The sequence below is a fragment of the Leguminivora glycinivorella genome, chromosome 4 (assembly GCF_023078275.1).
Source record: "Leguminivora glycinivorella isolate SPB_JAAS2020 chromosome 4, LegGlyc_1.1, whole genome shotgun sequence".
Classification (NCBI taxonomy): Eukaryota; Metazoa; Arthropoda; class Insecta; order Lepidoptera; family Tortricidae; genus Leguminivora; species Leguminivora glycinivorella.
Window position 1 is genome coordinate 20,284,112 of NC_062974.1, and position 26,652 is coordinate 20,310,763.

The 26,652-nt window shown below is 39.7% G+C and overlaps 2 protein-coding genes across 2 annotated transcripts in view; both read left to right on the forward strand.

Moving 5' to 3' along the window:
• The first annotated feature begins 402 nt into the window (after positions 1-402).
• On the forward strand, positions 403-14,667 carry LOC125225500 (cleft lip and palate transmembrane protein 1-like protein). Its single transcript, XM_048129248.1, has 8 exons — positions 403-967; positions 1,126-1,315; positions 1,888-2,024; positions 2,747-3,029; positions 3,794-3,982; positions 6,006-6,205; positions 8,675-8,926; positions 10,617-14,667. The coding sequence occupies exons 1-8, from the start codon at positions 699-701 to the stop codon at positions 10,708-10,710; spliced, it is 1,614 nt and encodes a 537-aa protein (XP_047985205.1). The 5' UTR covers positions 403-698; the 3' UTR covers positions 10,711-14,667.
• Positions 14,668-15,744: 1,077 nt separating this feature from the next.
• LOC125225125 (putative phosphoenolpyruvate synthase) overlaps positions 15,745-26,652 on the forward strand; it is a 59,789-nt gene continuing 48,881 nt past the window's right edge. Inside the window, exons 1-4 of the mRNA XM_048128693.1 lie at positions 15,745-15,996; positions 16,548-16,808; positions 24,324-24,492; positions 25,401-25,511. Coding sequence (XP_047984650.1) covers positions 15,885-15,996; positions 16,548-16,808; positions 24,324-24,492; positions 25,401-25,511 — 653 coding nt within the window. The 5' untranslated portion in view covers positions 15,745-15,884. The remainder of the gene's footprint in view (positions 15,997-16,547; positions 16,809-24,323; positions 24,493-25,400; positions 25,512-26,652) is intronic.

Genomic DNA, 26,652 nt, shown 5'->3' on the forward strand with positions numbered 1-26,652 from the left:
ACAATAAAGAATATTTGTATTGTATTGTATCTATGATGAGTTCAGACGGTATATGTTCTCTCAAAAAGTCGTATACTTAAATTAAAATAATTAATTTTCTTTTTATTTAACTTATGAAATGAGAACACGTTCATATTGGAAGCCTCCTTTTCTATTTTCACTTATCCCACCGCTGCCACCATGTTTTATGTTATTATACTTATTATTTATTTAACTTATTAAATGAGAACACGTTCATATTGGAAGCCATCTTTTTATTAGCAGCATACAAAAGATGGTCCATACACAAACCACTTGCTCTTGCTTGGTGGCCTTGAGGAACGGGACAATGACGTCATATTTTTCGTGCATGCAGCCCGTAGTAACGAGTTATTAGACGTTATCACGTCAATATGTACGAATTATTTCATTTAAATGGTTATTTATGTTAAATATTATGCCTTTGTATTATGCTATAAATATGTATGAATTAAATGAATTTAAGAACTAGACCTTATTTATTTATTTAGTTAACCGGACTATTTTTTTATATTCGAACGTACACCTCATGACTGTCAAGCAAGCTGTCAACTAAACGTCAACTCTGTAGTCAATTATGTCAATTTTTTCAATTTAATTTAACTTGGCAAATCCATACAGAAAACGAGAGGCTGCTAAATTTAAATTAAATTTTATAGTAATAGTTTAAATATTTCGTGATGAGATACATCTCGGTTAGTTTGATAGTAACTTTGATATTTGCTGGATATGCTATTAATACGATATGGACTCTAGCCGAAATATTCATCCCGCCCGAGTGTAGTCGTGGCGAACGATGTTTTAGTTCCTATTTAGCTTCAGATCCAGTGCAGCATTTAGTCCTTTATACATCTGTTAAGGAATATCCACACGATGGTGATTCCGCCTCAGAAACCGTAACAAAGGTGCATACTTCGGTGAATTTCGACTACCGGAATCCGGCTTCTATGTGAGTGTTTAAAATCGTCATTCCTTTGTTTTTAACTTTTATAGAGAAACATTGGCGTGTTAATGAACGACAAATATAATATATTAATTTGTGTAATATGAATCTACTACACCCTTAAAAATGTATTAGTAGTTAACAAAATATTGTTTTATTCACAGAGATGTCACATTGAAAATTCCTCGTAGAACTCGCAATAATGGCACACTGTTCATGCATGCGGCTCTCCTTGACGAAGACTGGTTGTACAAGCAGTTTCATGATATTGTTAGAACGGGGACACTGCACACTTTGCCCCTGATCACCTTCATTGAACCACAGGCTGCCACTTTTAATTTGTTAAATAAAAATGTAAGACACATAACTTTATTATGAGTTATGCTCCTACCCACAAAATGCTAGATCTTGCCTTGGAACTTTTAGTCAATAACACATTCACAGCCTAGAACACATTTGGGTTTATTTTGTATTGAAAATGAGGTGCTTGGCACTGAATGTGATAAGAGTTGATGAAGGCATAAGCTTAACTTACTCTTACTTTTTCGAATTGAGTAAGGTGCATTAGGGTAATTTCAAAAGTCGTATGAAAACCACCATTATTACCATCATATCAAGATTCCCCTTTCAAAATTACCCGACCATTTCTGTGATTCGAAATTACCCTAATGCACCTTATAAAGAAAAAAAGTAAAATCTCTTTTTCATGTCAGATTAACCTATCATATGCTTAGGAGCAGATCTGCTCCATATTGTTTCAACTTCAATATGTATTTATTATGACTGATATAAGAATATCAATTTTTTCACAGGCGCATATGAAAGGTAAATGACTTGATGTTGAAAAGTAATTGTGCTTATTATTGTAATGACAATTTATTTTATAAGAAAACAGGATAAAATTTATATTCTATTTTTATTTTCAGACTGATGAAAAAAAACCAAAGGTTCATAACATAAAGCCCATAGCTCATATAAACACCATAGTTCCTCTGGCTGTGTTAACAGACAATTTGAATCTACCCTCTAACAAAATACCTGGGGAATTGTACCCTTACATAAGGTAAGATTTTTAGAAATATCTCAAGTATCTTAGTCCACTGCTCTAGTTGGAACTGATTGTACCCCATGCTGAAAGTCCCTAGCCTGAATCCTGGTATATGCATTAATTACGAGTACCATGTTTATCCCAGAGCTATAAGTGTTTTTTTATTTTGGTAATAACAAACAAAAATCTTTAATTAATTTACACAGTATCATTAAACCAATAAGGTTTGTCTTGATACCTATGTGCATTTGTTTAAAATCATTAAAAAGTAGGTAAACAAAAATGTGTTTTTTTTTAAATACTTTTCACACAGTTTACTAAATAAGTAAATAGGTATGTAATACTAAGTATTACATAATAATATGATTTATATAGCATAATATAATGCTTCACAAGTAATATATACTGTTTTAAACAGATACATTAACATTCTTCATAAGTACTTTTTCTAAATAATAACAAAAAATGCTAATGGCTGGGCTAAAACAATGAAGTATCCACAGCAGATCCACAACATAAACAACCAGTTGTGAACAATAATATGATTACTACTACACAACGGCAAGCCTCATTGTGTCTACTGAGGTGAGGGACAAAGTTGATTTGTATAAGATTCTCCAACATTTCATTATCTCATGACTGGAACTTTCAAACCACCCGAAGAATATTTTTTACTAAAAATTATCTGACTGACTGTGAAATATCAACAACTGTGTTAATTTCACATTTTATTTCAGGTTACGCAATCGCAAGTTCTTGCCAATCATTCAGCACAATGTTCTAAAATCTCGGCTATCAAACCTTCAGCCAATAAACAGCAGCAGTTCTGAGGTGAACATAACAGTCACCGTGTCTCCATCCTCATATGGCTCCCTACGATTGGCTCTGCATGTCCACCTGGCTTTAGAACAACTGCATAACCTAGGATTTAGCAACAAAGATGTTGACGATGTTAAGGGGATCTTCGCTGATACCAATCTGTACTTGCTGTCTGCAACACTCTTGATCGCTAGTTTTCATGTAAGTACATTGTACCTATACTATTGTTTGTAAGTTTGTTATTATCTTATGTTTATCCAGATGCCACTTGTGCCTAAATAATATGCAAACAAAAATGTACTTGAGTTAATACGGATCAGGGTGGCTAGCCGAATGGCACAATCGCTCACGAAACGCTCACGAAACGAAGCGCTAGTAGATATCTATCTCTATCGCGCTTGCGTATTGGCGCGACAGAGCCAGCGGCGTATCGCTTTCGTTTGGCGTCGGAGAAATGCCATTCGGCTACGGGGCCAGTTGATCATATAATTGTAATTGACGTCAGTTGATTACTCATGGTTTAATTATGCATTCATAATGGCAAAAAACTACATAATTTATTCAACATTATGACCTTGATATCATTTTCACCATGGGTTGAATGAATGCTGAGGTGAAGTTTTCATTTCATTTCATACATTTGTAGAAATGTTTGGTACATTCAGATATGTTATGAGTAATTTGATGCTTTGACAGCAAAACTCCAAAGATACTGGTGTAATCTGTAAACTCTTGAACTTATAGTAGATGTAGATCTTATGTCTGCTCAATGTATTTACTGAACCACAATTAATCTGGATAGCTGTCTTTCATACACACTTTGATGTGTGTATATGGCAAACCTGTCACTGCTAATCCTATTCTCATCATACATATTTTCATTGATACTTGTATTATTATTGTTTAATTAACCAAGCAGTGACCTAATTACACCAGAAAAACTAAATTATTGCATCTTCCTACAGTTGTTGTTCGACTTCCTGTCATTCAAAAACGACGTATCGTTCTGGCGAAGCAAGCGGTCTCTGGGCGGGCTCTCGACCCGTACCGTGCTATGGCGCGCTTTCTCGCAGCTGGTCATCTTCTTCTACCTGCTGGATGAACACACGTCGCTGCTAGTGCTTGTACCGGCTGGGATCAGCGCTGTTATTGAGGTGAGACTACGTATAGAGCTCATTGTGAGCATTGTTCTGAGCTGGCGAAGAAAGCGCTCCTTGGGCTCTCGGCCGCACCGTGCTGTGGCGCGCGTTCTCACAGCTATAAATATATTCATCTTCTTTTACCTTCTGGAAGAGCACACGTCGCCGCTAGTGCTTGTACTGGCGAGCTGCGGCATCGTGAATGTGGAGTGCCTATTTACGATTGGGGTCAGAAGTCTATTGTATTACCTATTCAAACACAGTTACACATATGGACAGTTTGTGTTGGGTGTCACATTTTTTTATTTCAAAACCTGCTAGGAAGACTCCCGTGCAAATAAAAGAGACACGGCGATGTTTATAGTTACTCGCCCAGCGGTGAGCTATTAAAATAGCCGTGTCTCTTTTATTTCACGGGGTGCTTATCTTTTGTTCGTTTTTATAGCCAATAGCTCATAGCTTACTAGCTCGCGGTGGGACCAGTGCCTTACATTGGACATGACAGTATACATAGCACAACGTCAATGTGAATTTACGAAAAGAAAAACCAGCGATTTACTTGCACAAATGTTCGAAACGGTTATTCCAACATCTTGTTTAAACTTCACATAGAAAACAACCTAGTTATGCGGACTGACCTACTTCGCTACCCACCATGAAAACCGTTTTCTACACGTCACGTTACGCATTAGTTAATGCTGCCATTGCACGAGTACCTATAGAAACAATATTAGTAACACATCTCGGACCCTCTAGCTAAGAGCACAATTGTTGACGTTCGGCAGCGTATCGTGGGCCAAGATACGATTCGTGGCTAGCTCTCTATCGCTCTTCCGTATTGGTGCGACAGAGCCAGTTGTGTATCATTCGCCACTACCTGGCCAATAATTGTACTCTTTGCTAGAGAGCCGGGCTGTTTATGAACTGTCACGTCACGTACGAGCGCACACAGGTGATAACTGCTAGGAAGACACAGGCCTTCCTGGCAGTCATAATTACAGGGCAGCGAAGAGTTGGAAGCGAGTAACGTATTATTTGAATCGATTGTGTCTCGAGATTACTAATTAAATTTATGAAGGACGTAATGTGAAACAAAGAAACGTTTTGACTTTTTAAAACCTCTTCTGAACCTACTGCACTTTAAAATGAAAGTGAAAATACGATGGTCCTTTAAAATGAAAGTGAAAATGGATAATCCATACTAATATTATAAATGGGAAAGTGTGTGTGTCTGTTTGTTTGTCCGTCTTTCACGGCAAAACGGAGTGACGAATTGACGCCATTTATTAAGTGGAGATAGTTGAAGGGATGGAGAGTGGCATAGCCTACTTTTTGTCTCTTTCTACCCCCCCTACACCCCCCCCACTTTCTTGAAATGGGGTGTGGAAGTTTGTATGGAGAATTCCGCAATTTTCAAATTTAACGCGAGCGAAGCTGCGGGCAAAAGTTAGTAAGTATATAAAGTAGTAAGTTTGATCTGGTGATATTAGGTTTGAAGTTGAATTTTGATCTCAAATGATGTTAAACCATTATCGTCGTACAAAAACCCATTTATATATTGATTATACATATTATTAAATTAAAACGGGACTTAATCGCGTAAAACTTACGTTTATATTTAACCCGACGTTTCGGACATGACATTACGTCCGTGGTCACGGGTAGACTGGCTGGGAGTTGTATCAACATCTTCTAGCTGTACGAGTTTTTCGAACTACCCGCACTTGATTGTTATCAGTCACTTTTACTCTAGGGTTGCCACTCTGCCTACATACAACACTCACGACATCTGATGGTATGGGCTAGACAGCATGTGTAAACGGCCAGCCAGTCTACCCGTGACCACGGACGTAATGTCATGTCCGAAATGTCGGGTTAAATATAAACGTAAGTTTTACGCGATTAAGTCCCGTTTTAATTTAATAAAAACCCATTTATTCTGTATTTTCAGCTTATCTCAACCGTTATTCTGTGCGTTTTCTTCTTTTGAATTAAGGTGACCTTATTATGACACTAATATGCACAATTCTAATTCCAGCTATGGAAGGTGACGAAGATCCTCCACATCCGCGTGTCCTGGTCGGGCCTGAAGCCGCGCATATGGCGCGACGTGCCCGACGCGGCTGAACGCAGCACCGCCGCCGCCGACGCTGAGGCCATGAAGTACCTCTCCATGCTGCTGTACCCGCTATGTATCGCTGGAGCGATCTACTCGCTATTCTACGAGCCCCACAAGAGGTGAGTAGTGACGTGTCAGGCGCTGAGGCCATGAAGTACCTCTCCATGCTGCTGTACCCGCTATGTATCGCTGGAGCGATCTACTCGCTACTCTACGAGCCCCACAAGAGGTGAGTAGTGACGTGTCAGGCGCTGAGGCCATGAAGTACCTCTCCATGCTGCTGTACCCGCTATGTATCGCTGGAGCGATCTACTCGCTACTCTACGAGCCCCACAAGAGGTGAGTAGTGACGTGTCAGGCGCTGAGGCCATGAAGTACCTCTCCATGCTGCTGTACCCGCTATGTACCGCTGGAGCGATCTACTCGCTACTCTACGAGCCCCACAAGAGGTGAGTAGTGACGTGTCAAGCGCTGATGCCATGAAGTACCTCTCCATGCTGCTGTACCTGCTATGTACCGCTGGAGCGATCTACTCGCTACTCTACGAGCCCCACAAGAGGTGAGTAGTGACGTGTCAAGCGCTGATGCCATGAAGTACCTCTCCATGCTGCTGTACCCGCTATGTACCGCTGGAGCGATCTACTCGCTACTCTACGAGCCCCACAAGAGGTGAGTAGTGACGTGTCAGGCGCTGAGGCCATGAAGTACCTCTCCATGCTGCTGTACCCGCTATGTATCGCTGGAGCGATCTACTCGCTACTCTACGAGCCCCACAAGAGGTGAGTAGTGACGTGTCAGGCGCTGAGGCCATGAAGTACCTCTCCATGCTGCTGTACCCGCTATGTATCGCTGGAGCGATCTACTCGCTACTCTACGAGCCCCACAAGAGGTGAGTAGTGACGTGTCAGGCGCTGAGGCCATGAAGTACCTCTCCATGCTGCTGTACCCGCTATGTACCGCTGGAGCGATCTACTCGCTACTCTACGAGCCCCACAAGAGGTGAGTAGTGACGTGTCAGGCGCTGAGGCCATGAAGTACCTCTCCATACTGCTGTACCCGCTATGTACCGCTGGAGCGATCTACTCGCTACTCTACGAGCCCCACAAGAGGTGAGTAGTGACGTGTCAAGCGCTGATGCCATGAAGTACCTCTCTCCATGCTGCTGTACCCGCTATGTACCGCTGGAGCGATCTACTCGCTACTCTACGAGCCCCACAAGAGGTGAGTAGTGACGTGTCAGACGCTGAGGCCATGAAGTACCTCTCCATGCTGCTGTACCCGCTATGTACCGCTGGAGCGATCTACTCGCTACTCTATGAGCCCCACAAGAGGTGAGTAGTTGCGTGTCAGACGCTGAGGCCATGAAGTACCTCTCCATGCTGCTGTACCCGCTATGTATCGCTGGAGCGATCTACTCGCTACTCTACGAGCCCCACAAGAGGTGAGTAGTGACGTGTCAGGCGCTGAGGCCATGAAGTACCTCTCCATGCTGCTGTACCCGCTATGTATCGCTGGAGCGATCTACTCGCTACTCTACGAGCCCCACAAGAGGTGAGTAGTGACGTGTCAGGCGCTGAGGCCATGAAGTACCTCTCCATGCTGCTGTACCCGCTATGTACCGCTGGAGCGATCTACTCGCTACTCTACGAGCCCCACAAGAGGTGAGTAGTGACGTGTCAGACGCTGAGGCCATGAAGTACCTCCCCATGCTGCTGTACCCGCTATGTATCGCTGGAGCGATCTACTCGCTACTCTACGAGCCCCACAAGAGGTGAGTAGTGACGTGTCAGGCGCTGAGGCCATGAAGTACCTCTCCATGCTGCTGTACCCGCTATGTATCGCTGGAGCGATCTACTCGCTACTCTACGAGCCCCACAAGAGGTCAGTATCATCACTGATGTTGGTGTAGTGACCGACTAGCTGTTCCACTCTCAGGTTCGCGAACCCTATTTTATTGCTAAATTCAAAGGTGAGCACTGAGCAGTGACGTGTCGACCACCACCGCCACCGTTTTCAAAAACGAATACTAGAGGGGCTGTAAAAAAAGCGATAACGATGAGTTTATTAACACACTTACGGTGCATTGTCCCCCACAAATCACTCGCGGCAAGCCCCTATTACAAATTAAACATGTAAAATCGGGTAACTCACGTAAAATTGTCGAAGGTCGCTCGACATGTTTCGCTCCATAACGAGGAGCATTTTCCAACCCAACAAATGACAATTACTGATGACGAAAGCGAGGGTGGTTTCGCACCGCCTCTGCCGCCGCCGACCCCCGCGCCGAGCCCGCAGTCTGCGTCGGGATACCATCGGCATTGCGCGTGCTCAATGAAAATGCTCCTCGTTACGGAGCGAAACATGTCGAGCGACCTTCGACGATTTTACGTGAGTTACCCGATTTTACATATTTAATATGTCAGTGTCTCACGGTACTTTTATTTGGCTGGCTGATTAGTACGTTCTATTACTTCTATTACGTATCAGGATCGTAATCAATCATGTTATTAACTATACTAACTGTGTTCTTTAAGTCTAGGCATTAGAGCAAGTTATCAAATAATCTCACAAACTCTTCGTCTTTTCAGTTGGTACTCCTGGGCGCTTCACAGCGTCGTGAACGGCGTCTACGCGTTTGGCTTCCTCTTCATGCTGCCCCAACTCTTCGTAAACTACCGACTGCGCTCCGTAGCGGCGCTTCCCTGGCGCGCCTTCATGTATAAGGCGTTCAACACGTTCATCGATGATGTGTTTGCGTTCATCATTACCATGCCAACTGCACATCGGGTGGCGTGCTTCAGAGATGACTTGGTGTTCCTTGTCTATTTGTATCAGCGATGGTAAGCAACCTATAAACTATGTCTGCTTAATATTGGCGCTGCCGTGGCGCGCGTTCATGTATAAGGCGTTTTCACGTTCATAGATGACGATGACGTGTTTGCGTTTATCATTACCATGCCGACTGCACATCGGGTGGCGTGCTTCAGAGATGACTTGGTGTTCCTTGTCTATTTGTATCAGCGATGGTGAGTAATCTATTGACTGTATACTCTTATTCGTTCATGTATAAGGCTATCAACACGTTCATCAATGATGTGTTTGCGTTCATCATTACCATGCCGACTGCACATCGGGTGGCGTGCTTCAGAGATGACTTGGTGTTCCTTGTCTATTTGTATCAGCGATGGTAAGCAACCTATAAACTATGTCTGCTTAATATTGGCGCTGCCTTGGCGCGCGTTCATGTATAAGGCGTTTTCACGTTCATAGATGACGATGACGTGTTTGCGTTTATCATTACCATGCCGACTGCACATCGGGTGGCGTGCTTCAGAGATGACTTGGCGTTCCTTGTCTATTTGTATCAGCGATGGTGAGTAATCTATTGACTGTATACTCTTATTCGTCCATGTATAAGGCTATCAACACGTTCATCAATGATGTGTTTGCGTTCATCATTACCATGCCGACTGCACATCGTAGTATAGTGACTGTATACTCTTATGACTCATTGTCGAAGCTTTGTAGCGGCGCTGCCGTGGCGCGCGTTCATGTATAAAGCGTTCAACATGTTCATCGATGATGTGTTTGCGTTCATCATTACTATGCCGACTGCACATCGGGTGGCGTGCTTCAGAGATAACTTGGTATTCCTTGTCTATTTTTATCAGCGATGGTAACCAACCTATAAACTATGTCTGCTTAATATTGGTGCTGCCGTGGCACGCGTTCATGTATAAGGCGATCAACACGTTCATAGATGACGATGATGTGTTTGCGTTTATCATTACCATGCCGACTGCACATCGGGTGGCGTGCTTCAGAGATAACTTTGTGTTCCTGGTTTATCTATATCCACGATGATAAGATAAGCGACGTACCTTATGTATCTAAGCTCCGTAGCCTCGCTGCCCTGGCGCGCGTTCATGTATAAGGCGTTCAACACGTTCATTGACCCTTGGAGTTATTTACTTTTATTTTACTGACATCATATGATGTCGCTGGGACTCGAAGGGTTGATGATGAGTTTGCTTTCATCATTACCATGCCGACTGCACATCGGGTGGCGTGCTTTAGAGATGACTTGGTGTTCCTTGTCTATTTGTATCAGCGGTGGTATCTAGTGACTATATAACTCTCATCTACTCATTAATAGCTTGTAGCGGCGCTGCCCTGGCCCGCGTTCATGTATAAGGCGTTCAACACGTTCATAGATGACGATGACGTGTTTGCGTTCATCATTACCATGCCGACTGCACATCGGGTGGCGTGCTTTAGAGATGACTTGGTGTTCCTTGTCTATTTATATCAACGATGGTAAATAACGTACTGTATGCTTCGTTTGCGACCTGTGTGACCTGTGGTACCGTGACAAATGAAAATCTAAGAGACATCTGGCTTGTCATCGAGGTTAACTGTGTCATCATCGACTTGGACTTAAGACAACTTCCTAAAAAAAACTTGCAAACTCGTTCTTAGTTTTATCAGTAATGTAGTCAACTTTTACTTAACACCGCGTTTAATTTTTAGGTTATACCCGGTGGACAAGTCGCGAACAGACTCGGCCGTCAGCATGGATGAGAGTCCCGAAGAGTTGGAGCCCCAGAAGCAAAAAGCTGAATAAGGTTTATTAGTCCCAGTAGTCCTTGAGATGTTCAAATATCCGAACTATTGACTGCCGTGTCAGAACCTTTGTGGCTACCATTTGTTTTGTAATACTCGATATTCTGCACGTCACGGAAAGGGTACGTAGTTTTTGAAATGAAATTAAAATTTTGAAATGAAAATAACGCTCACTGACAACGTTAAACTTCCCAAATCTTGGGATTAGTTGTCAAAGCGGACCCCAGGCTCCCAGTAGCCGTGGCAAATGCCGGGATAACGCAAGGAGGACGATGATGATGAATGACAACGTTAAATAAAAGTTTAAGTTTACTCTCAGTGTTACCAACTCGAATTTTGATATACCCCTTCCTATTTTCATTTTCACATTACGAAGTGTCACTGCTTCCTTGCAAAGGGACTCCACGCACTATTCAGTCTAGTAAGCAACTATTTGGAGGCGCTGTTTACATTCTCCATAAAATGTTGCTCTTTTTTTTTTTGTTGAAAGATTGGGAATTTAGAGGGAACCTCTATTTTATCCGCAAATCGGACGCCGCCATATCCCGGAGGGACATCCCGGGGAGAAAGTGTTGCTCTGGGCTGCGTGAGTAGTATGAGGGCGCCGAAAGCGCCTGGCTTAGTACAGTGTACGTCCGGCACCGCTCGACTCTTTTAAGTGTGAGGGCGCCCAAGGCGCAGCTTAGGTCCGCCGACTTCGGGCTTTTCCGAGACGTTCTCGATACGATATCGAGAAACATATAATAAACTCATGGTAGTTACTTAAAAAATCTTTGCAGCAGGGCTTACTTATTGTCAAATAACTCCGTCAACTTTGGTAATATTATTTCGTTTGTAACTCATGTTATATCTCTTCGTTGTAAAAAAAGAATGTTGTCGATGGGGACTTACATTTCTAGAGAAGCTAGTTATTCGGTTATGTCTATAATATTTGAGACGACTGCTTGGTTATACGAATAAGCTAAACTGTATTTGTTTATTGTTATTTTGTATAGAATTTATTTATAAGCGTGACATGTTCGGTCGGCAGCCATAATTATTACCTACACAAAATAACTTAGTCGAAATTTATAGCACAAGTTATATGCGAATTTAAAATATCCAGTTAGTCTCTGTAGGCCACATTGTCGTTGTTTGTTAGAAAGTAGTGGCTAATTTATTTTTATGAACGAATGATTTTTAGACAGTGTAGTCTGCCCAAATCTCGAGTATTTCGTGTAACAACTTGTGTTGCCGACTGTACATTTCAATGTGTTATAGAAAATGTAATATTTTGATTTGGTGCAATGAACTAAAAACGAATTGAAGAAAAATGAAATTATTAATTTAGGTTATGATTTAATAAGCTTTACTTTTCAAATGAACTGTGACTGAGGCTGTCCTAGGTGCTAAACGATTTGCGCCATTACTATTTGTTTAATATTTACGCATATATTATACTTGTATATTCGCTAAAATCCTGTAAACATAATTGTAGATAAGCCCTAGAAATATTTTTGAGCAATAATTTAACTAGTGTCTGATTGAGGTAAAAACTTAGAAACTAAATTCCTAAACTATGTTATATGTGGTAAAATAAAAGTATTGAATGTCTACTGTAGGTATATTATTAGCGAATAGCGCAACGTTATGTATAACTGACAGAAACGCACAGCCTACCTAAAACTATCGAAAAATACAATTGTTTATAGAAAACGCCATTCGAAACCAATTTATGGAAATATCCTCGTAACTTTTATCTATCAGTCATCCCAAATATATTCTTTATTATTCTAATGATATAGTGAAGATACAATTTTATTATAATGTATTTTTTAATGTTTTTAATGGTTGTAATGTTTTGTCATTCATATGTTCCATAGTCCTTAAAATACGAACACCTAAAGTCAGTTCAACCTTACTTGTCCAATATAGTAAACAAACGAAACGTCAAATATGAACAAAGACAATTACTAGTGATTGGAATTAAATGTCGATAAAATGATGTATTAACGATAATTTGTAAATAAACGCTGCTAACGTCATCTGTGGTTTTTCGATTTTACGTCACACAATATCTATATAAAAACCAAAATTTAATTAGGTTTCGTCGCATTTGCAACAATCCTATGGAAAATGCTAGTAGGTACAGTTTTCATTTTATACTTAGTACTTAACATTAATACAACAAAAAATATACTGATAGTAAAATATTTATTGTAAAGCGGTAGGAAATAAAACGTAAAAAAGTCGGTTAATAAGTCTCATAAATTGTTGTAGTTAATATCAACGCATTTTTTCCAAGCTATACAAACTCAAACGTTAATATCGATCGTTCATAACGATAAGTTGTCATCCCAACGTTACGACTCATAGACAATCTAGACTTCGTAATGTCAGTAGTTTTTTATATCATCCTTTCGTAATTACAAAAATTGATGAAAATCGTTTTATAAATGATAATTATTCAGTGGATTTTTGATTGATTTCAATACTTTGTGAGTTTATTTAAGTGTAATAACATTTTAAGTGATGGTTAATGTGTAATTCCAGAGAAAAGTGAGATAATGTTTTTCAGCAGTGTTTGTTGACATGATTGGACAAGTAAGGCTGAACTGAGTGTAAAAAATACGAACACCTACGTACCTATATTTAAATATATTAAATTATTATAGTCTCGTCCAATTTCATGACACAGTTTAGAAGCTGATGTAGGAGTTGTTTAGTAACGTTAATGTTATATTACTATGTATTTTACAAGTAAGAATATAAATTATAACATTTATTACAAAATATTGTGTCGTTCCACGTCTAAAGGGTTCATACGCTTCAATTGCAATAAAGGCGAATTTATGCGTAAGTAGCTTTTTGTGATGGAATGTCACAATTATGAAGTCTGTTAAAGTTTTGGTTTCTTGTGAACATGTTTACAAAACCAAGATTTTTACATGTAATTTATCCACAAGCAAAAGAATTTCCTTTTTTCAGAAGAAAACGTCCCAAAATTTTGAATATTTTGAGCCTTTAGGTGCCAAAACACCTTTGATATGATTACTGATTGTCGAGTTTTATAGATGCCGAATTCGAAAACGCACCTTATAAAACCAATTAATAAATGGTTAAATGATTACCTTATTAAATGATTCAGATGATGTTTTGTAAATAATGAATGCTACTATCTGCAGGGTTAGCACATGATTACCGCGAGAGCATGTCGCCGCGAGATACACTACCCATCCTCATGTCATGAATACTCATGTCATAGCAAAAACTCCCATTTTGTCGATTGGCATAAGGACGTTTTGATAGATTATTCGTATAAATATAATAAACAAATCTCGTCCGTATAGCATGCGAAAAAGTGGTACTACTTAACTTTCCACACACTGACTAGACACATTCGCATTCTGTGCCCGGCGGAGAAAAATCCACACACAGTTATCGTATACGGTTATATAAAATATAACATTAGTTGATAGTACCTATCCACAGAACTTAGACTAGACGTAATAAACGCATAAAGAAAGAAGAGAGAGAGAAATTAAAAAGTGGTAACATTGTTAGGACGGTTTTTTTTATATAAAAGGGACAGCTCTACTACACCTACAGTGATCCTACTTTTTAATTTCTATTTTTAACGAAACGAGAAACTTGCTTTGTTACATTGATGTTACATTGTTAGAGATCCTCTTATATATTGTACTGGAAATTATATTTATTTTATATTAACGAAATTACATTAAATTGTCTATGATTTTGTAAAAAATGCTGGAATATTATATACAATGCAGTTTTACTCCTACAGTGATCCTACTTTTTAATTTCTATTTTTAACGAAACGAGAAACTTGCTTTGTTACATTGATGTTACATTGTTAATTTGTTAGAGATCCTCTTATATTACTGGAAATTATATTTATTTTATATTAACGAAAATACATTAAATTGTCTATGATTTTGTAAAAAATGCTGGAATATTATATACAATGCAGTTTTACTTCAAAGCCTTGGTCATCAAATAGATACGAATTTTTCGTAAAAAAATATTCAAAAATATAAATTATCGTAGGTATATTTTTTCCTTTACTATTAATTCGTTGATACTCTCCAAAAATTACACATTCTTTTTAGGAGCTAAAACGCAGTAGACGGTACAATATATCCTTATATAGCTACCTTTACTTTATACGATAACTAAGTCACTTAAGAAAGTACCCACGTTGTTATTTATTATTTTGCAAAAAAAAACGCAAATAATTAAGCTGTGCAGCTTAATTACACCTGTAGGTTAGCTTGATAAACCTACACCAGTGACTAAGATATTGGTTGTAAGGGTGATTCTCTGTAAGGATGTTCAACAAACAGTCCCCTGGCAATGATTTTTTAAAATATTTATTTATAAAATCAGAAATAGTTTGTATAATTTAATTAAGGCAAATGGGTTTTATTAAATTATACTAACTATTTGATTTCATTAATAAATATTTCAAAAAATCAGACTGAACATCCTTACAGAGAATCACCCGTAAATACTTAGGTTTTACTCAAGAAAGAATATTGTGCCTCCACATTTGTCATATGAGACTATGATGTATCAACTTTTGATATAACGATGTTTTACGCCGTGGCTTGCGATGGTCGCGCGACGGCGATGCGACGCATACGAAATCAAACCTTATCGATATGGAAGTATGAGACGCGACGGCGACGGTCGCGCGACGATCGCGCGACCGTCGCCCACGCAAGACACGGCGTTAGATGCTCACCGCATAACACATGAGATCGTACTCAGCTGCCAAAGACGACGGACTTTTTCTTTTTCAACTTCACACATAGGAGAATTACCCAAAGATAATTGTAATAAATATGCAAATCGAAACTTTGTTTACCTACAATTATTAAGACGTTCGCTGTCCAGTGTTCTTACGGCAAGTCTTGTTACAAAGTCATAAGGTTTACAATGGGTTTACAATTTAGAGTCTCCCTACACAACGCGACCGTTAATCCGTCAACCTCAGCCCAATACTGTTGCGGCTCGTCGATCGTCCGGCGCCAACATTTCAATCCGATCGCTGCGGCCGGCTGCACGGTCGTCCACAAAAACGCGCTCCCGATACTCGACAGCTTATCACGCGATTAAATCTATGATTGTATAGCGGGTCAGATATTTAAAATATTAAGCGAGAAATTAGTGAACATGTATTTCTTTGATCTCTTATTATCAACGGGTTTAACGACGACGGGGTGGGTCATTTATTTGTTATTGTTTAGGAAAGCACCCGCGAGAAAAGGACCCTACAGATCACCAGGTCAGTTTGTAGTCTATAAAGTTATGAGCTTAATGCTTATTTTTCAGAAAAATCTAGATATCTGATTTTCTATTGATGTAGGTAGTTGCGATAATTGTTAAGGGTAGTTGGATATTTACGCGTTGTTTACACCCTAATTTGCCATAAGAACATAAGAATCGTGCACTAATTATCTGAATATTGTACAAAAAATAAAGGAAGTTGAATAAGTAATAAAATGGTTAGGTTTATTTTCCACATTTCTTATCTCTGTGAAAAATACCCCGGACTCGTAATATTTTATCTACCTAATTGTTGTTAAGCGAAACATTATCTGTAATCGTTTTCAGATAATACTTTAGTTATTAATTCATTTTTATTATAACCGTAAAATCCGTACATTGTTTTCTGGCAATGCAACTACCTACAACACAAACATAAGAATCTTGACCATACTTACCAAATTTTATTTCGAATAGGTACAGTTGCTTTTTTGCTTACTTAAGTATATCTACTAGCTATTGAACATTATAGTATCTATTTTAAGCAATTTTATCCCTTGTGGTACACAGGATGGAATTATCCCCTAAAACTGATCGGCGCGTGGTGGGCTGTCAGAAGATGGAAGTCCCGAAGGTCGGCTGCATCTCTCACAGAAGACGCGCCACTCCCCACCATCTCGCCCGAAGGCCTGGACAGCATCAGCATCAGGGCGTCCTCGCCACAGGGACCCACCGTACTACTCGGCATGCGCAAGCTGTCAGGAAAAAAACCGTTAGCAGAAATCACTCTCCACGTGAAGCTAGCGGATGGGAGCGCTTACAAATTACTACGTAAGTCGACCTTGATATCTACGAGTACTGTGTCACGGATAAATTAATGCGCTTCCATATCTATAACTATAACCTTGACTTCTATAAACTGGACATCTATGTACTACAATCAAAACAATCGTTCTTGTTACGTAACAATATTTATCGTTTGTTTTCTCAGATTCCTTGTTAATTATCGAGTGGGTAAATATTGATACTGCTTATTAGAGCGGCACTTCTTACATATATTGATTCTTGTGATTCTAAGAAAAGAACCACCTCTAACTCTTTGCTGGAGAAGCCCTGTAAGTTTTGGTAAACTAACATAAGCTCACGGGGCCTCTCCGATCCCCGTTATATAACCCTTATGAGAAATTTAATGTAGGTATATTACTTATGCACTAGATCAAGTTTTGCTATAGGCTACCATTTACGAGTTGTTTACGAAAAACTAAAAAAAAATGGCTCATAATCGCCTGGCAAGGTAAAGCTCCTGGGTACCTGATATTCAAGCAGAAAATTGATTTATGACTATTTAGATGTTCTTCTTTTACTTTACTTCTAAAGATAAAGATATTTCACCTAATACATAAGTCACGGAAAAAATAAAAAAACAGTGATGCTATAAAGAGGTCCCTATAGGTACCTAAATAGTAGAAACAAGAGAAGAAAAACATATTCCCTACTCCTACCTCTTAGATACTAATTTAAAAAAAAAGTCTAAATAGGTAGGTCATCGGTACAATATATCACGTCACGTCATTGAAAACGAATTAGGTAGGCGAATAACTTGTAATGTAAGCAGCTGCAATTATCTAGTTTGTAATTCGTCTCATGGGTCAACATTTACCATCCCTTTCATTGGTTTAGTTTATTCTTTTTCCTGTTAACTACCTACTTAGTTACCTCATAGCAGGGACCGGACAACCCCTTCCGCGCTACAAGCCTTTCATTGGGAATCCCTAACGTAAGGACGACCCAATCGAGAGACTCTCCCTTTCGAACTGCAAGCCCATTCATTTGACTAGCCCTTACAAAAAACTAACCAAAACAATAAAGCTAGCCCTGTGCATTGGCTTAGCGCTATCCGATACGGCTTGCAAGCCTTTAATAAGGGTTACCCTTATTTTAAGCGCTATTGCTTCTTCTTCCTTGCGTAAAAGAGACAGGATTATGAATCTAAGCTATTGTAAGAACAGGAAGGAAAATGCGCTGTTGCCACTCCGCACTATGCGCCCCATTTTTAATTTTGCAACGAAACATGTTTTCGTTGGATAAAAGTAGAACACGGCTAGAAATTATTTTTAATGAACTGGGAGACAAGGAAGTGATGGATCGCCTGATGGTAAATGATCATCGCCGCCCATAGATCAGTATGTACGTTCGTACGTATGAATGTATGTAGGTATGTATGAATGTATGTAGGTATGTATGTATGAATATAATTATGTATTGGGTTGGTAAGAAAGTAATGAGCGATCGATTGAATTCCAAATAAAATTTTTGAGAGAGTTCTAGAATCTTCTATGGTCGAAAGTATATAAAGGGCGAGTCGCACAGTTTCTCGTCAGTCATTCACTAGCTGTCGCCGAGCTAATATAAGGAAGAAAATGGACGAATTAAAAGTGCATGTAAGGCATTGCTTACTATATGAATTTCAGTCTGGCCATTCAGCCGCCGAAGCAGTGCGTAATATATGTCAGCGTGTTGCTCCTGAAGTTGTGTCTGAGGCCACGGCGAAAAGATGGTTCCAGCGGTTTCGTAGTGGCGACTTTTCATTATCAGATCAACCTAAGTGTGGTCGACCGGTGAAGATTGATGTAGCCAAATTAAAAACCTTAATTGAAGGAGATCCGAGGCTAACGAGTCGTACTCTTGCTACCGAGTTAGGCTGCTCTCATGTCACCATAGAAACACATTTACACGAGTTGGGAAAAAACTACAAATACAGTGTTTGGATACCGCACGAACTTGATAGAGATCAACTAAACCGCCGTGCCGATATCTGCATACAACTTCTGTCTTTTCGCCGCACATTCAACTGGTTGGACCATCTTATCACTGGAGATGAAAAATGGCTCTTATATATATATCACACACGCAAACGCCAGTGGCTAGCTCCAAACGAAAAAGGAATAGAGGCACCAAAAACAGAGCCTCACCCGAAAAAAGATATGCTGTCCGTTTGGTGGGATATTCATGGTATTATTCACTGGGAACTCCTACCAAGTGGAATGACTGTTACCACATCAGTATACTGTAATCAGCTTGAAAATTTAAACCAAAAAATCTGTCAGAATCGTCCACAGCATGCTAAAGTTTTTTTTCTTACACGACAATGCTCGCCCACACATTGCAAAAGTGACTCGGCTAAAGCTATTGGAGCTAGGTTGGAAAGTGATACCTCATCCACCGTACTCTCCAGACTTGGCACCTACGGATTACGCATTGTTCAGATCGCTAAGCAATGCCTTGAATGAAAAAAAGTTCGATGATCAAGCCCATCTACGACAGTACATAGCTGAGTTTTTTGAATCTAAACCTAAGGACTTCTTCGCCGATGCTATTCATTCTTTACCAGAACGATGGAGACAAGTAGTAGATAACGAAGGCCGTTATATTTTTGATAAATGATTAAAATAATAAATTAAATAAAAATTACAATATTGGTTATGATTCGCTCATTACTTTCTTACCAACCCAATAAATATGTATGTATGCATGTAAATATACAGTGTTGGCCGAAAATCAATACAATTAACCATTAACATTACACATTGAAAACGTTAATTGCCAACATAAAAACAAGCCGTTTTCGTCATCCAACTCGCCTTGATGAGTTAATTGGGTGAGCAGTTCCTAAGATAGAGCTGATGCTGAACCCTGGCTTTTCCCAGGGGAACGCGGGTTTGGTTTAACATAGGCAAGCGCTGTTTTCGTCATCGGACTTGTTTTGATGAGTACTTGAGTGAGCAGTAACCAAGGTAGAGCTGATGCTGAACCCTGGCTATTCCTAGGGGAACGCGGGTTTGGAGTAACATAGGCAAGCGCTGTTTTCGTCATCGGACTTGTCTTGATGAGTACTTGTGTGAGCAGTAACCAAGGTAGAGCTGATGCTGAACCCTGGCTACTCCTAAGGGAACTCGGGTTTCGTGCAACATAGGCAAACGCTGTTTTCTTCATCGGACTTGTATTGATGAGTACTTGAGTGAGCAGTAACCAAGGTAGAGCTGATGCTGAACCCTGGCTTTTCCCAGGGGAACGCGGGTTTGGAGTAACATAGGCAAGCGCTGTTTTCTTCACCGGACTTGTCTTGGTGAGTACTTGAGTGAGCAGTAACCAAGGTAGAGCTGATGCTGAACCCTGGCTTTTCCCAGGGGAACGCGGGTTTGGAGTAACATAGGCAAGCGCTGTTTTCTTCACCGGACTTGTCTTGGTGAGTACTTGTGTGAGCAGTAACCAAGGTAGAGCTGATGCTGAACCCTGGCTATTCCTAGGGGAACGCGGGTTTGGAGTAACATAGGCAAGCGCTGTTTTCGTCATCGGACTTGTCTTGATGAGTACTTGAGTGAGCAGTAACCAAGGTAGAGCTGATGCTGAACCCTGGCTATTCCTAAGGGAACTCGGGTTTCGTGCAACATAGGCAAACGCTGTTTTCGTCATCGGACTTGTATTGATGAGTACTTGAGTGAGCAGTAACCAAGGTAGAGCTGATGCTGAACCCTGGCTTTCCCCAGGGGAACGCGGGTTCGGTGTAACATAGGCAAGCGCTGTTTTCGTCATCGGACTTGTTTTGATGAGTACTTGAGTGAGCAGTAACCAGGGTAGAGCTGATGCTGAACCCTGGCTATTCCTAGGGGAACTCGGGTTTCGTGCAACATAGGCAAACGCTGTTTTCGTCATCGGATTTGTCTTGATGAGTACTTGAGTGAGCAGTAACCAAGGTAGAGCTGATGCTGAACCCTGGCTATTCCTAGGGGAACTCGGGTTTCGTGCAACATAGGTAAACGCTGTTTTTGTCAGCGGACTTGTCTTGATGAGTACTGGTAAAGCTGATATTGAACTCTGGCTGTACCTAGGGGAACTTAGGTTTGGTGCAACATAGACAAACCCGGTTTCCGTTATAGGCCCTGCCTTTATGAGGACTTGGGTGCGCAGTACCCAAGCCACTGCTGTAGCTGAGACCTGGTGGTACCTAGGGGAACTCAGGTTCGGTGCAATATAAATAAACGCTGTTTTCTGTTCATAGTATGTTTCGTGTGAAATATCTTAGACTCGTCTTTATGACTGGTACTTGGTTGAGTTGAGTAGTACCATAGAATCTGTCAAACTATTTCTGTTGATTGTTGTGAATTCTATGAAGATCGTTTGAAACAGAAATACTTTTCTGGTGGCAATCAAGCATACAGCCCGTCTGATAGTAAGGAGTTACCGCAGTCTATGGACGCTAGAAACTCCAGTATTCTCTTTATTCCCTGTGTTACTATTAGTGAAATCGACTGTACTTACAGTGTCCTGGCGTCATCGCACAGCGGCGACGCCAACCCGCGTCGCTCGGTCTCGTTGCGGACACATTCCATTAGCACATGTTCAACATCTATACAATCACATTCTGGACAATTTGGTGAATTAGTCAAACCCATTAGGTATTTGAATTTGTCTATGACTATTTAGATGTTCTTCTTTTACTTTACTTCTAAAGATAAAGATATTTCACCTAATACATAAGTCACGGAAAAAATAAAAAAACAGTGATGCTATAAAGAGGTCCCTATAGGTACCTAAATAGTAGAAACAAGAGAAGAAAAACATATTCCCTACTCCTACCTCTTAGATACTAATTAAAAAAAAAACTCTAAATAGGTAGGTCATCGGTAAAATATATCACGTCACGTCATTGAAAACGAATTAGGTAGGCGAATAACTTGTAATGTAAGCAGCTGCAATTATCTAGTTTGTAATTCGTCTCATGGGTCAACATTTACCATCCCTTTCATTGGTTTAGTTTATTCTTTTTCCTGTTAACTACCTACTTAGTTACCTCATAGGTACTGTACTGTACTTACATCTAGATGTAATGATTATAATTATAGCTTCGTACCCTACAGACTAAACTGCGCATTTACCTAGCCTAGGTATCTTAGGTCGTATCGTACGTGACATCACGTTCGTTGACCATATTGAGTTGTCTATCAACTGGATTAGGTACAAGATTTAAGTACTAAACAGATTCTATTTGTATTGAGTTGTATCGAGTATCGTTGGTATCGAGAGCGGATAAATAAAATAAAGACTCCTCTTTATACTTTAGTGGGAAACTTCAATGTCGATGCATGGGACCAATCAGTTGCCATTGTTGCCAAATAAAATTGCAGCTAGCCATGCGAAAAATAACGTTTTGGACAGCAATATCGGCACAGTCGAAAGTGTCCGTCGGGTACACCTACCCACAACATTGTTTTCGGTAACGTGCCGAGGTCAATTGCAGTCAAGGTTTAGTACTTAACCAGGGAAGTTGCGACATTCATTGATTAGATTTTAGGGTAAATTGTATCCACTATTAAAACATTTGTAAATTTAAGAAAAACTGTGATGTACATAATATAAACACTAGAAATAAGCATATAGCAGGGGGAAATTAGCTAAAATTACGGCATAATTAATGGAAGGTTTTTTTAAATTGAAATATGTACGTTATAGACCGAAGTTATTTTTCATCAACCCTCCCCACTCCTCCCTCCTCTGCGTCACCCCTCTACCCTCCCTTAAAGTGCCGAAAATGCGGTTTTTCTCGATTTCTGACAAAACTGTTGAAGATACAGAAAAAGCGCGTAGGAACGAAGTAATCCTTAATAAATTTACTACAAATCATTCATTAACACTTTGGTTCTAGCACTTATAGTTTACGCGTGATCCGTCACGAAAGTTGGTCCTTTGCTGCAATCTTCTTTAGTGAATGTTAAGTTTTCGCCCAAAATGCATACGAAATAGTCGAAATTTGTTTGATATAACTAAAATATTGTAACTCATGACTAAAATAAAATTAAGGGGGAAAAATCACTACCATGGGTGGAATTTCCAATATGTCTTGGAATTCCAGTAACTATTTAAGACGTAATATTTTCACGGTAGTAGTCGCTAGGAGTACCATTGATCTATATAGTGTATCTATGACTGGGGATGAGCTTTTGGTAGCTGTTGGTAGAGCCCTGGAGTATCAATCCAGTAGCCGTGAGTTCAAGTCCCACCCATGGTAGTGATTTTTCCCCCTGAAATTCATTTTCAGTTTATAATATTTTAGTAATATCAAACAGATTTCGTAAGCAATTTGGGAGAAAACTTAACATTCACTAAAGAAAATTGCAGTAAAGGACCAACTTTCGTGATGGATCACGCGAAACCTATAAGTGCTAGAACCAAAGTGTCAATGAACGATTTGTAGTAAATTTATCAAGGATTACTTTTTTCCTACACGCTTTTTCTGTATCTACAACGGTTTTGTCAGAAATCGCGAAAAACCGCATTTTCGGCTATTTAAGGGGGGAAGAGGGGTGACGCAGAGGGGGGAGGGATGGGGAGGGTTGATGAAAAATAACTTCGGCCTGTAATGTACATATCCCAATCAAAAAAAATCTTCCATTAATTATGCCAACATTTTCATACATAACTTTCCAGAAGCAACGGACTAATAAGCTTGCAGTGCCCTTCACTCGGCTCCATAAAATTAAAAAATCATTCATGGGTAATTGTGTAAGATTTTATAACAAACTTCCTAATGCCATCACTGAACTGTCTTTTAATCGATTTAAACATTATGTAAAGCGTATACTGATCTCTAAAGCCTACTATAGCACACAAGACTACATGAATGATGAAACACCGTGGGATACAAGTATTGCTGAAAACCATTAATTATATAGCTTATTAATGATGATATTGATAATTCAATGTATTTTTATACAATTTTTTTGACATTTAGAATTTATTCTAGAAGTTTTTATACTAGTATTTTTTTATACAATTTAGATTGATATCATTTTATTTTATTAAATCAATGTAGTTTTAAAACAATATTGTTTATTGCACCAATAAATTGCTCTGATATTTAGAATAAGATGAATATTGTACACTGTTGACAATTTAAAAGTGCTTATTGTAAGCCTATTTGAATAAAGAATATTTTGATTGATTGATTGAAAGGTCTTTAAACGCTGAGTTTTGCTACCTGCTGGAGAACTACTATTTCTCGATAATAATAAAGCTGTACAAAAGTCATAGCTAATAACGGGTTATGGTTATTAGGTACGGTACACGTTTTTTGTCATTCACGACAACGAAGTAATCCTACGGCAGACCGGAACTGGTCACTATACGAGTGCTAAGAAATAGTTTTATATAGTTAAAGAATTCAATATCCGACTTGTTTCGTGGGTATTTCGTATAAAAGGGGTTCAAAATCAATTTCTTCGACTACAAATTTGTTATATCGGAGGATCGGGGTCAGATAAAATGTAAATAATCGACTATTTTTTACAGAACACCCAGACACGGCAGTAGGAGTCTGGGAGGCCGCCGAGGGAACATGGCACGCAGGAGGCCTCAAGATACAAGTACTGGAGAAACATTTTCGTATGAGGATCATCTTCAACGGCCTCGTCACTAAAGTTGGAGACAACACTACTCATCACGCTAAGTTCAATGCCCTGTAAGTGATATCACCTAATAGGTACTGCAGTAGATTGGCATGACGTGGCACACTGGAGGCCTGAAGATTCAAGTGTTAGGTCCGGTTGCATCAAACCATCTGTCACCGTTGAAGCGTTCGTTAAATTTTATTGTATGGGAAGTACCATAGACGTCTGCTGCGTGACGATGATGTGTCTGTCAAATGTGGTTGGTGCAACTGGCCCTTAGAGAAATATATTCGTATGAGGATCATCTTCAACGACCTCGTCACGAAAGTTAGAGACAACACTACTCATCGCGCTAAGTTCAATGCCCTGTAAGTAATATTACAGATCACCTAGGTACAGCAGTAGCTTAAGAGGCCGATGGCACATGGCACACTAGAGGCTCAAGATACAAGTGCTTGGAAATGGTACATTCTGCAACGTGCGGCAAAAGTTAAATATTGTTAGCAAGAGTAAAACCGCGACCGCATGCTGGAGCGATTTAAATATTCTATGTTTGTATGTAATATTCTTAACTCCCGAGTTACAACATTTTCATCATACTTATAATAATTATACAAAATATGTAATAAAAATTTAATACTAGAAATTACAAAACTCCCTCGGGAGATCGATTTATCTAAAACTCTCGTTTCGCGTGCTTACAATTGCACATTTGCAGTGCGAGTATTGCAAGTCGTAAGATGAAAACAAATTTCGTCTTTAACATTCCGTAACAGTCGCCTGAGGTATTTCCGGACCGATACAACCTTCAAGAAAAGAGCGTACACCCATGTTAAAGGCCGGCAACACGCACCTCAAACCCTTGTGGTGTATCGGGTATCCATGGGTGGTAGTGTTCGCTTACCATCAAGCGACTTTCTGATAATTTGCCTCTTGTCGCAATTGCACGGTGAGCAATATTTTTTCTGTTTTGTGACAGATGGATAGCGGCGTCGAATCCGGTGCGGTACCCCGAAGACTGGAGCAACGAGCTAGCGGCCGAGGCTCTCGCGCTTGAGCCGTGGCGGGATGGGAACTGGCCCAATATTTTGTGAGTATACATACATATTTCTATCTACTTCTGATCTTATAAACATATTTCTATCTACCAGATTTTGTTAAATTAACCTAGTGATTTATTGAACAGTGACTGGACTTGACTACAATCAGAGGTATCAGCTTAGATTGATAACGCGACGTAACGTTTATCTAATATGTCCAATGTGCATCAGTAGGTAACTGAGGACTACTTTTGATCGACTGCCAATAGATTTGGCTTCATAAGAAACAATTATAATATCTAATGTAGAATGCTAGAATGTTTACGTCAAATGTTATGATTATGAATAATTGACTATACTGATAGGTGCATAATTTTGTAGACATATTTATAATTTTGAGTACCTACAACCTACTGATCCGAAGCAAGTGCTCACTTAAAAAAAATCTAATGAGATAAAAATTAATTAGGTCTTCAAAACGTAATTTTAATAATAAAACTACCGTGAGACACTGACATATTAAACATGTAAAATCGGGTAACTCACGTAAAATTGTCGAAGGTCGCTCGACATGTTTCGCTCCGTAACGAGGAGCATTTTCCCCTGCACCGAGCCAACGGTCGCAGCGAGCTGCGGCCCGCAGTCTGCGTCGGGATACCATCGGCATCACGCGTGCTCAATGAAAATGCTCCTCGTTACGGAGCGAAACATGTCGAGCGACCTTCGACAATTTTACGTGAGTTACTCGATTTTACATGTTTAATACTTCAAAACGTAGTTAATTAGAACTCTGGTATCCGGTGTAATCCGGTTTACCATTAGGTACATGAAGTTATAAAACGGTTCGGGGCAATCTTTACCTTAAATATAATTGTCAGAAGAATGAAACCCAGGTGTTTCGTTTATTACACGATTACACGTTATTGATTCAATCAATCTAATTTGTCTAGATTACATATTTTGGTTTATCAAGAATATAATATCCGTGTGTAGTTCCGTAATAAAAATAGAATTAGGTATCGTAAAATGTGCATGTTTTTCTCTCCACTGGGCAATTGTGTTTTCAACATCTATATTAATTCCGACATATATGTATGTACATAGGATCAAAGACTATATAACTCCGTATAGACGGATGAAGTCTCTTTGATAGGATATAGGTACCTATTTGATTAGATTAATACTGAACGT

Coding starts and splice junctions, on each gene's coding strand:
- LOC125225500 (XM_048129248.1), top strand. CDS start 699: ATGAGATACATCTCGGTTAGTTTGATAGTAACTTTGATATTTGCTGGA. Junction 968..1,125: donor TACCGGAATCCGGCTTCTAT/GTGAGTGTTTAA, acceptor TTTTATTCACAG/AGATGTCACATTGAAAATTC. Junction 6,206..8,674: donor TTCTACGAGCCCCACAAGAG/GTGAGTAGTGAC, acceptor TCGTCTTTTCAG/TTGGTACTCCTGGGCGCTTC.